This window comes from Lolium perenne, chromosome 5 (genome assembly GCF_019359855.2).
Source record: "Lolium perenne isolate Kyuss_39 chromosome 5, Kyuss_2.0, whole genome shotgun sequence".
Classification (NCBI taxonomy): Eukaryota; Viridiplantae; Streptophyta; class Magnoliopsida; order Poales; family Poaceae; genus Lolium; species Lolium perenne.
Genome location: NC_067248.2, coordinates 173,035,004 through 173,047,329, shown reverse-complemented (window position 1 = coordinate 173,047,329; position 12,326 = coordinate 173,035,004). Strand labels below are relative to the sequence as shown.

General features: G+C 42.4%; 1 protein-coding gene across 1 annotated transcript; it reads left to right on the top strand.

Moving 5' to 3' along the window:
• Window positions 1-6,729: 6,729 nt before the first annotated feature.
• Window positions 6,730-12,124, top strand: LOC127300633 (phosphoenolpyruvate carboxylase 2). Its single transcript, XM_051330775.2, has 10 exons — window positions 6,730-7,047; window positions 8,250-8,641; window positions 8,722-8,806; window positions 8,948-9,170; window positions 9,392-9,495; window positions 9,586-9,673; window positions 9,775-9,929; window positions 10,017-11,015; window positions 11,138-11,524; window positions 11,644-12,124. The coding sequence occupies exons 1-10, from the start codon at window positions 6,862-6,864 to the stop codon at window positions 11,938-11,940; spliced, it is 2,916 nt and encodes a 971-aa protein (XP_051186735.1). The 5' UTR covers window positions 6,730-6,861; the 3' UTR covers window positions 11,941-12,124.
• The last annotated feature ends 202 nt before the right edge of the window (window positions 12,125-12,326 follow it).

Sequence of the window (12,326 nt, the reverse complement as noted above, 5' to 3'; positions counted from 1 at the left end):
ACCACTTATCTTGTTGGCCATCCCATTTCGATGTGTTGGGTTGAGTACACACTACGACGTCTCAGAAAATTCGTGGCCCTTCTCGCGAGATTTGCATCGATGATGCATATAATTCCAAACTGCAATGCATCACCGCTCCAGACGATGGGCACCATCGCATCCCTAGGTCGCAATCATCGGTTCACATAGTGAAACCCCCTGTGGCTCAAGATAAGACTGGAGAGAATGACAACAAAACTGCGTTCAGGTAAAACGAAGGCAACGTTTTCCTAGGTTGAGAAATTGAATTGCAGCTCCCGGTTCGAGGTCTCTTATTGGTCAATGAAAACGTGCACGGCATATGATGTGCCTGCAGGAGACCATACCAAGAAGGAATTATAGCAATCCGACGTCGACTTGGATAGTTGGCACGGTGAAGGGCCTGGTTGATCGGCAACTGTTCAGGGTAACTGACGGAGAGAGTGACGACGTTTTGGCATACTGTACACATAGGACCTTATGGCCACACGTCGACGGACGCACTGGTTAAATGCAAGTTTGTCTACGCCTTGTATTCAGTGACTGGATGTGTCAATGGTTTGTCAAATAACGGGTCTAGATAATAGGTTAAATAGAACCGTCCAATTAATTAGTTGAACTGTTGTATGGAAATAGAACCCCCACGACTGTTCATGATGACTGATGATCCAAACTTAGCGGAGACTGAAAATTTCGCAAGCAGAAACAAAGAGTAGTCAACTTTGCTCCTATTGTTTTGGCGAATGAGAAAAGAAGTTCTTATCAGCTTATCATATCATAAAGCATCTTACTGATCTGCACATAATGCGGACAATTAGGTTCTTTGCTCAAAAGAAATAATAATTCGAATTCTGGTGGCGCGAATATATTGGTTCATGGTTTATCCTTGGCATCTTTTCAGGCGTAGAGTATATTGTCCATATATTACTTCTGGACACTTCAATAGCATGTTTATACAATCAGTACGACAAGTTGGTAGTCAAGTCACATCATGAACACTTTCTTACTGTTTTGGAAAACGACTCTAGCTTACGAGCGTATTCGCCAATAGTATTTGGGGAGGGTCACATACTACAGATAAAAAAAAGGTAAAATGTTTTGGATGAAGACTAATTGGAGAAGAGACTATGCATTGCACAGTTCTTTTCGATAGTTGAACCATATGACTATGTTATATTGAAGAACAATCCGAACCTATCTTCAGGGTTTATGCTTGGAATCTTTTTGGAGATGATTATTAGTATGTGCATTCTTGTGAATGCTTGGGAGCCCTCTCTAGAAGGCGGAAATTAATATAAATGGTTTTACTAATTTCAGTCCACCGATCCAACGATAGCAAATACATTTGCTTATTACTCCCTCCATTACGATTTTTTGTCATGATTTAAACTTAAATTTCAATTGCAATTAAGAGAAGAATTATAGAACGAAGGGAGTACAAAATTCCACTGGCACAGTTCGCTGATCCAGACGAAATCGCAGCCCTCTATTTTGTTTCTCAGAAATTCCTTGTTCCAGTAGATGCTATTATGTAGTATGCATGCAAGTTGTTGGTCCAGCGATAGCACGTCTCGACCACTATCTTGTTTTCATTTAGTCCAATTATATCGGCGCCGAATATTTTGGAGGTTTGATCTGATCACGAATCAAACACGTAAACTATTATGGATAAAGACGAATGGGAAAAGTGCAATTTTTCCTCTTCAAGGGACAAGTTTCTGTGCAAGCATATGCCCAGCTGGAGCGAAGGGCCAGATCTCCTCGTGCACTTGCCGTACGTGTTGGCGTGTTGCCATTTGCCAATAACATCATTTTCATCTATGATCTCTTTCTGGCTGTCATTTTCATGTATGTTTACTGCAAAGGAAAAAAAAAGATGATCTCAAGTAACACGAGAAAGCTATCTTGATAAAATGGCCCTACAAAAAGGTGCAAGAAAGTGATAACATGCGTGCATGTCCAGCCAGGTATGTCGGGCAACTTTTCTTTTCTAGAACCACATGGGGGCATCTATTAACCATGTCCATACCAAAAAAAAATATTGAAACGAGGCAAAGACTAGCCATTTTCATTAATAGAGAAGAAAAATAGATTATCGGTTTATTCACGGAAAACCGGCCAAAAATCGGTACAAATACCCATGTCGCGAAGGCACACACAGCCTAAGCTGCACACACACCAGTGAAGCGAGGACGACGAGGTTGTCCATCAGTGTCATCGTCTTCATTCTGCAGAGACTCCGACTTCCCCAAAGAAACGACAACCGAAGACCTCCCCGGGTGACTCCTCACGCAGAGACTGGCAGCACCGACTCTGATGGTAGGATCTGGAGGGGAGATGTGCTAGACCCGCTCCGAAGAAGATCTTCACCACCAGATTGCCCCTTGCAAGTCATCGTACGCCGCTCAAATGAAGGCTTGAGAAACATAGCATTTTCGACTTCACAGCAAGGGAAGACTATCACGAAGATACTCGGACACGCCAGAACAAGCCGACTAACAAGGTCTTGCCTCTACCAAAAATATTCTTTAAAAAAAGAGGTACATGCAATTGGAGGCTATAGCAAGTTTGTTTGAATTGTATTTTCTTTTTTTCTAGTTTCAATGAGCACCGGTCAAGTCTAGAATTTGAACCTAGGTGTGAGCTAGTTTCACCACAAGAAATCCAACCACCAGAATCATGCTGGGTTTACATTTATTTTTCCTTTCAAGTAAAGCTAGAAGATATGTATACATGCATGACAGCTCACACGATTCTTTACTCTGGACCAGCTTATCGATTAAGTTTTTCTCTGAAAAATTAAAGTAACACCGTGATCCATTTTAAACACTTTACAAACTTTCGTTCTGTCGTTTGCAGATGCCATCTTCTCCTAAGTGGCTAAGCTTTTGGGTTTCTTAACTAGAGGAGCACAAAGTGTCTATTGTGTTATTTTTCGATCTCGAGGCCTTTCGCTTTAGAAATTTGGTCAGTGTTTATTCAATCCAGACTCTCTGTCAGCCTACTACAAAATGTTTTGATACCTAAATTTTTGCACAATACGCTATGAGTGAAACTTGTCGAGACAACACAAAATAACACCCCCAAAAATGTGCCATCTTTGTAAGCAGTTTGAATGAACTCATGCAACTGAAGGGTTGAGATCCATAGCTCAAATAAAATGTTCAGCTCTAACATAGACCAGCAACAACTAAATAATAATGTTTCTAAGAAAAATAAAGTATTAGTTATATAGTTTGAAGGTATGCAATTTTGATTTTGCAATGGTTGAAAAAAATCTTTATAAGATCAGATCTGAGATTGCGACTCACGAGAGCCTATCTGTATTGTTTCACTTATTATATTGGTTTTAGCCACAACCTATGCCAAGCCAATGTACACATAATGGCCTTCCACCCATGCTCTGTTGTGTAGCCAAGTGGCTGGTTGACTAAATATGAACGATGTCAATTTGAATCGGATAGTGTATAAATTACTTGTGTATAAAGTATATATTTTTTTCGTTTTTCTTACAAAAGTATGAGGTACTCCAAGAAATTAAGGGCAAAATGAGGCCGATCACATCACAGGTAGAAGCCCAGTTGGATTAATTTTGTTCCATCATAGTTGACTGAAATGGCTACTAAAGAAGAGGTGATTGTAGGTTTCCTACATGGCGTTTGGCAGAGAATGCAGTTATAACCCTCATGGATATTAAAGTTCTTTCTTGAGAGGATGTCTTTGGTGTTCAGTCTGTCCATAATCAGGAGCTAGGCAAAGCCTCTGAGTTTATTTTGGCATTTGGAGGACCAGATCCATTTGAAGATCACAACGGTTTGGAGATTGGACAAGTTGTTGGGGTATTCCTTTGTAAAGAATAGATCGTCCCAAATGAATAGCTCCAAAAGTCATGCTCTCTATGGTGATCTGAATGTTTTGGAGGTTATTCACGAGCAAACCTCTTTGGGAACTGGCTAAATGGTGTTCACAAAGGTGTTAAAGCGCGGATTTGTGTAGGAGTCTGTGCTTTACTATGAGCAATACAGAATTGTCGAAACGATGTTGTTTTTAACGGTGCCGATCCTTCTCAATTTTTTCAGGCTATCCATCGAACTATTTACTGGATCAACATGTGGTCCTACCTACTGCCCGAGGATCAACGAGGACATATGGATTCTGGGTGCACTCATTTGATGGCGGTCGTTCGGGCTATTCAACCATTGACGAGGGATCACCTCGCCAATGTCTACAGATTGTAGACTTGGGTTTCGGGAAAGAGCGACGATGGAGATTTCAGGAGCGAGATTGGGCACACGATATACCCAGCTTCGGGTCCCCTCGGTAGAGGATCCCTACGTGCTGCTAGCAATCTAGTATATGATCACAAGTATGTTTACAGGGGGTTGCCGTAGGCGGAACTATGTTGTCTATTTGTCTTATCTCCCCCTCTCTCTTTGGGTGCCCTGGCTGGCTTTATATATGCAACCGGCCTAGAGTTTTACAAGAGTCCTAGTCGACTACTTCTTCGGGTTGCCTTCTTGGGCCTTCTCCATATTGGGCCGAGCTGGGTATGGTAATAATGGGTACCCGAAAGGTATGCCCATGACAACCAGGGTGGCTGGCGGCATATTAATAGGGTACAAGATGCATAGGCAGATTTTGTATTCCATGTTTCGATGGTTTATTCATGTCGCAACTTTAGTGGATCCATAATCTTTTTGTATTGATATTTGGATGCTTGTTTTCTCTCTTTTAAAATGATGCAGTAAAGGGCTGGCTTTGTGCATCCTTTGTATGCAGAGGCCGGGGTTTTACCCCATTTTGAAAAAAATCGGAAATTCATTGGAAGCCTCCGAAGATAAAGGTGGGGTGAAAATATCAAGGGGCTCCAGGAGGACAAGGGACTAGTTAACTAAAACATTTTCATAGATGGAAAATGAATGTTGGTGGGGGATATATTCGAAAAGATATGCGAAAGAGTTGTTTCACCGATTATGCAAAAATGGAGTAGAATTTCCTCTTCGGATGGTGCAGGTGGAAAATGGCAAGAACTAGTCACCGAGCTTAAAAACGTCTTTCCACTATAAGGTTCCAACTTGACGATATAGGTGAGGAGAAGTATCATGGAAGTAATTTCAAACCAAGCGCACCCAAGGATTAGCATTGTTGTAGAATATGTGGTGGTATTTCATATGTTCCTTTACCCATGGATCTCTATAATATTTAGACGGGCTCCACCAACCAATATATGTCTTTGCCGACACAATTTGTCCCCAATCATGCGTACCCCGAGAAAATTCTCGGAAAAGATCACTCTTAACCTCAAGATTCTATCGATATGAGCTCCGAAAATAATGCATCTCTTTGTGGTGGTATTTCATGTAAGGTTTGCACAACTAGTCATTTTATTATTTTTCCTTGTCTTTGATGTGCACATGAGTTCTCAAAATTTATAAATAAAGCATGGTGAAAGGGGCTAAGAGAGGAAAATATGAAGGAGTTAGAAGCACCAGACTTATCCATATGAAGGGAGGAAAATGGACATTTTTTCCATCACCATAAAATAAATATCCAAGACCATGATGTTGTAGTCTTGTTCCATACGAATCCAACGAGCCAAAGCATGCCCCAATTGAAGTTCGTATGAGAAAATGACGTTCAAATTATTGCATGACCTCAGAAGCTTTAGGGACCACTAGTATGGTCATCATTATTGTACCGGTGACCGTACAAATCATTAGACTAGTCACAATGCATAGTATCATATAGAAGTATCATGTATATGATACTACTACATGTTACTATCTCCACAATGCATGGTATCATATACTAGTATCATATTTTCTATATATTAATTGTTTTGTAGAATCTCAATGCAAATATATGTACAAGATTTACTTGACATTAATTTTTCTAGTACTATGTGCTATGATACAGTATCTACCTATGATACTAGTACCCTCTCTCTCATCCTTAATTGCACTGCCACATCAGCATTTTGCATGCATGGAATGCATGATACTACCTATGATACTCCCATTGTGGGTAGTCTTAGGCTGATCATTATGATACTACTACATGATACTATCTCTATAGTGGGTAGTATCATGAAGTATTATCATAGTTATGCTATATTTATTATTTTTTAGAATCTCAATGCAAATTTGTGTACAAGATTTGTTTAGCATTAATTTTTTCGTTGTTTGCGCTATGATACAGTATCTATCTATGTTACTCGAATCTCCTCTCACCTCATTAATTAGCTGCCACATCAGTATTTTTGTGGGATCAATATGCATGATACTAGATATGATACTAGCACTATGACTAGCCTTAGAAACTTTAGATGTTCTATTTTCTAACGATATAATTTTTATATTATATAATTTAAATTATATAGGTTAAATTGGCGACCTAGAGATACGAGAAAGACTATAGTAAACTGAGATGGAGGGAGTAGTGTACTGCATAAATAATCCCTTTACCCATTCATGATCTCGGGATGGAACAACGACCGTCCACATGGACGGCGGACATTTGGTGTTCCGTCCGTAATACAATACAATTGGTAAAGTATGTAATCACAATCCTATCGAATTACAAATCATAATCCTCAGAATTGAACATGTTTCCATAAACTACCACCAATCTTCCCGAAATCTCTCCTTGTCGCAGCGAATCACGAGGGTATCATCCGCCTTCTTCTATAAATAGTCATCACCCATAGTCGAACCTCCACAGTCCGGGCCACAACCACACACCGTCCCCAATCTCGCTCTGCCCCCACCGCGTTTCCGGCCTCCAGGAGCCGGCGAGTTCGACTTCCTCCGGCTCTTCGAGTCCACCCGGGCCGGAGGTGCGGCCATGGCGTCGCTGGCGTCGGCCGGCAGCGGCAAGATCGAGCGGCTGTCGTCGATCGACGCGCAGCTGCGGCTGCTCGTGCCGGGCAAGCTGTCCGAGGACGACAAGCTCATCGAGTACGACGCGCTCCTCCTCGACCGCTTCCTCGACGTCCTGCAGGGCCTCCACGGCGACGACCTCAGGGAGATGGTATGCAATGTTTCTTGCCGCTTCGATCTCGGCCCGGATCCAGTCCAATCTTGACTCTCCACTTGTTGTACTGTGCATACTCATGACGTGTGGCGGCTTCGTGCAGTCGTTGTTAGAGTTCAGCTTAGTAATGCGGGATTTGTGCTGACTTTGGATTTAAGCCCTGATGGAGATTGATGTTTTTCGATGCTCTGTTTTTATTGCCTACAAAACTTATTTCGTTATTTTTGTGCTCAGTAGATCTTTTTTTCTACAATACACTTAGCAGATCGTCTTCCCCTGCTAATTTATGTGCCGTTTTCTGTTAATTTTTGGAATACTGCTCTGATTAGTCCAATTTGATTATTCTAGAATCTCATATACTACTACTATTACTACTACTACTACTAGCTGTTGTCTTTGGTTCGTCTGAACTTTCGCTTCCGATCGACATGTGGCGCTTCGTGTTTGGAGTTCAGCTGAGTAACGCGGGGGTGAGGTTGACTTTGGATTAACTGTTGATGGGAGTAGATTCTGCTTAATTTGGTGTTGTGAAGTATTGGAGGGTGATCCGGCTGTTGGTTTTTATGTGTTTGGTGCTCAAATTGTTCAGCCACAAACAAAATTTTGGTTTATTCTTAATCTTGGAGTAGATTGAATCTCACATAGTGTAAGTCAAACCTAACTTCATCTGTGGAAATTGCCACAGCTGTCAGGTGTGATGGATCTTTTGTTGGTCATGTATGGGGCCCAAACAGCTTGACTTAGCGGTTGTAATAACTAGAGTAATCGTATTACGGAATTGGATCCAGTCAACTGATAACTCAAAGTGTCACTTCATTATTCTTATCTCACAGAAGATGAACCGATTTATTCTGGATGTACCAGTTGACTTAAACTGTTCAGAGTCCAGACACCGACGTATGGACCTCTTAGGAGATCTGAGATTTAAGTGTTGATCATATTCATATACAGAAGTATCGTTCCCAAACGGCATTGCCCATCACTTGTGCATATAGGAGAGCCTCTAATAATTTTTAGCAGTGGTGACTACATGTTGAATTTTGTTGACTTCCTCAAGTCACAACCTGTTAGACATAAATAATTAAGTTTCTGGTGTGCTTGATTATTCTTTATATCGCTGCTTGTGTTTGTATTAAGAACACAGCCTATCTATATATTATGTTGATGGACATACTTAAATGAAATTTTGCAATGTATAGGTCCAAGAATGCTATGAGGTGGCTGCTGAATATGAACAAAAGCATGACCTGCAGAAGCTTGATGAACTCGGAGAGATGATAACAAGCTTGGATCCTGGCGACTCCATTGTGATTGCCAAAGCATTTTCTCACATGCTTAACTTGGCCAACTTGGCCGAGGAAGTGCAGATTGCATACAGGAGGAGAGTTAAGCTCAAGAAGGGAGGCTTTGCTGAGGAGAATTCAGCAATCACGGAATCTGACATTGAGGAAACCCTTAAGAGGCTCGTTGTTGACATGAAGAAGTCCCCTGCTGAGGTCTTTGATGCCCTCAAGAATCAGACTGTTGATCTGGTTTTGACTGCTCATCCAACACAATCTGTAAGGCGGTCATTGCTCCAGAAGCATTCGAGGTTTGTTAGCTAAAAAGTTTCCTGATACTAGCATGATACAGTTTCTATATGTTGATCTTGATTCCAATAACTTATTTCAGGATCCGGGACTGTTTGGTCCAACTATACTCAAAGGATATTACTCCAGATGACAAGCAGGAGCTCGATGAGGCTCTCCAGAGAGAGGTGCTTATTGTGATCCCTATGTTGATTTTCTTGCTGTTCATAAGGCAACGATGATTACGAGACAATGCAGTCACACTAGTCTTTGCACCGTCAGACTAATTAGATCTATTCTTACACTTAACCTGAAATCCTCCTTTTCAGATCCAAGCCGCCTTTAGAACTGATGAGATCCGAAGGACTCAGCCCACTCCACAAGATGAAATGCGTGCTGGTATGAGCTACTTCCATGAGACAATATGGAAGGGTGTTCCAAAGTTCCTACGCCGTGTTGACACTGCATTGAAGAACATTGGGATCAATGAGCGTGTTCCTTATAATGCTCCTCTTATCCAGTTCTCTTCTTGGATGGGAGGAGATCGTGATGGTGAGTGAAATAACTGTAATTTTTGTGTCTTGTGATTCTTAGCAGTGTACATCAGTGAGATGATTTTTACAGTCACAGTGATCATTTTACTATGTTGGCGTCTGTTAGATATTTAGATTGCTACATGCTATGTATCCCTATGTTCACACCATGGTTCAATATCGAACTATATATAACTTCAACTGTTTGTGCATTGTGAACTAACACCTTTACAAATGCAGGAAATCCAAGAGTGACACCAGAGGTTACAAGGGACGTCTGCTTGCTTGCGAGAATGATGGCAGCAAATTTGTATTGTGCACAAATTGAGGATCTCATGTTTGAGGTAGCATTTGCTTGATTTCGTTTAGGTGCAGTTTATATATATATATATATATATGTTCATTAGAATTGATAAAATGTCAAATGATTACAGTTGTCAATGTGGCGTTGCAATGATGAGCTACGGTCACGAGCTGATGAGTTGCATCGCTCTTCTAAGAAAGATGCGAAGCACTACATAGGTACGTATCAGTAACAGCTTTTAGAAAAGCTTAATGATATGTTGTTATAATAGGCATTCTGTAAGCATTAGTTGTTAATTCGTTGTTCATCTCTTATGTAGAGTTCTGGAAGAAGGTTCCTCCAAATGAGCCATATCGGGTAATACTGAGTGATGTCAGGGATAATCTTTACAACACCCGTGAGAGATCACGTGAGTTGTTATCCAGTGGACACTCTGACATCCCTGAGGATGCAACCCTGACAAATGTTGAGCAGGTTGAGTAATGTCTTAAGGAATATAAATGGTCTTTTAATTTGCTTGGTAGATAAATGTTGGTTTAATATATGCTGTTTTTGTTGCAGCTACTAGAGCCATTGGAGTTATGTTACAGGTCGCTGTGTGCCTGTGGTGACCGTGTTATTGCTGATGGAACCCTTCTTGATTTCCTGCGCCAAGTATCTACCTTTGGACTTTCCCTTGTGAAGCTTGACATTAGGCAAGAGTCTGAAAGGCACACTGATGTCATTGATGCCATCACCACACACCTAGGGCTAGGATCGTATCGCGAGTGGTCTGAGGAACGTCGTCAGGAATGGCTGTTGTCTGAACTCAACGGGAAGCGTCCATTATTTGGATCAGACCTTCCCAGGTCAGAGGAAGTTGCTGATGTTCTAGACACGTTCCAAGTCATTGCTGAGCTACCTGCTGACAGCTTTGGAGCATACGTCATTTCTATGGCAACAGCTCCTTCAGATGTTCTTGCTGTGGAGCTCCTTCAACGTGAGTGCCATGTCAAGACACCACTTAGAGTTGTCCCCCTGTTTGAGAAGTTGGCCGATCTTGAGTCTGCCCCAGCAGCATTGGCCAGACTCTTCTCGATAGATTGGTACAGAGCAAGAGTCAACGGCAAGCAGGAGGTGATGATTGGGTATTCAGACTCCGGTAAGGATGCTGGACGTCTCTCAGCAGCTTGGCAGATGTACAAGGCTCAGGAGGACCTTGTCAAGGTCGCTAAGCAATTTGGAGTGAAGTTGACAATGTTCCATGGGCGAGGTGGGACTGTTGGCAGGGGTGGTGGCCCTACTCACCTTGCCATCCTGTCTCAGCCACCAGACACAATCAACGGATCACTCCGGGTGACTGTTCAAGGTGAAGTTATTGAGCAGAGCTTTGGGGAGGAACACTTGTGCTTTAGGACGCTGCAGCGTTTCACAGCTGCTACTCTTGAACATGGGATGCGCCCACCCATTTCACCAAAGCCAGAGTGGCGAGCTCTTCTTGATGAGATGGCTGTGGTGGCAACTGAGGAATATCGGTCAATCGTCTTCCAAGAACCACGCTTCGTCGAGTATTTCCGCCTTGTAAGCCTTTGATTGCATTGCCCATCAGCGCTAGAAAAAATATTTAGTGCTCGAAATAGAACTTTGAATATATTGCAAACCCGAACCTTAAGTTTATATTTACTCTGATGTTTGTTTGACAGGCAACACCAGAAACAGAGTATGGCAGGATGAATATAGGAAGCAGGCCATCAAAGAGAAAACCAAGTGGTGGCATTGAATCACTCCGTGCAATTCCATGGATCTTCGCATGGACGCAGACACGGTTCCACCTTCCAGTCTGGTTGGGCTTTGGTGGCGCATTCAAGCATATCCTCAAGAAGGACATCAGAAATTTCCATATGCTCCAGGAGATGTACAACGAGTGGCCATTTTTCAGGGTCACGATCGATCTTGTTGAGATGGTGTTCGCCAAGGGTAACCCTGGCATTGCTGCCTTGTATGACAGGCTCCTGGTTTCAGAGGAGCTACAGCCACTGGGTGACAAGCTGAGGGCCAATTATGAAGAGACCCAGCAGCTTCTTCTTCAGGTGTGTTTTACTTAAATTCAGAAATCTTCTATGCTGTTCAACCACAAACTCTAGCGTTGAAAACTCTTCCAAACCAGATGTGAGAATAATAGTAACAAAACTGGCTTTCTTGATTTCAGGTTGCTGGACACAAGGATCTTCTTGAAGGTGATCCCTACCTGAAGCAGCGGCTCCGCCTCCGTGATGCGTACATCACCACCATGAACGTATGCCAGGCCTACACATTGAAGCGGATCCGTGACCCAGACTACCACGTCGCACTGCGGCCCCATCTTTCAAAGGAGGTTATGGACACAAGCAAGCCGGCTTCCGAGCTTGTGACGCTGAACCCGGCCAGCGAGTACGCCCCGGGGCTGGAGGACACCCTCATCTTGACCATGAAGGGCGTTGCTGCCGGTCTGCAAAACACCGGTTAGGGCCAGGAGAGATGCCTGATCACCATCTTTTTGTATCTTCATGATGATGCGATGTTTTTCTATAGTCGTTTGCGGTGGGCCTTGTATCTCTCGGACGTAGCTGCATCTGTCTCCCTGCTCAGTGAGGAATAATGGCGTTTCGCCCAAGTATATTGATAAATAAAGGGAACCGATGTTAATTTCAGATTTGTTTGTTAGTAATTGTTCTATTTATTTTGCACATCAGCAGCTTAAACTGGGGCATTTGTTTTGACTGAATTATTTGACACCATTGTTTCATAATCTGTTAGACTGCTGACTGTACTGGTATATACACTTCAGGAAGCAACACTGTTCCTGGTGTGACTTCCATCATTCCTTAACTTTATGCATGAACTTGGGAACGC

Coding starts and splice junctions, on each gene's coding strand:
- LOC127300633 (XM_051330775.2), top strand. CDS start 6,862: ATGGCGTCGCTGGCGTCGGCCGGCAGCGGCAAGATCGAGCGGCTGTCG. Junction 8,642..8,721: donor TTGCTCCAGAAGCATTCGAG/GTTTGTTAGCTA, acceptor AACTTATTTCAG/GATCCGGGACTGTTTGGTCC. Junction 9,930..10,016: donor CCCTGACAAATGTTGAGCAG/GTTGAGTAATGT, acceptor TTTTTGTTGCAG/CTACTAGAGCCATTGGAGTT.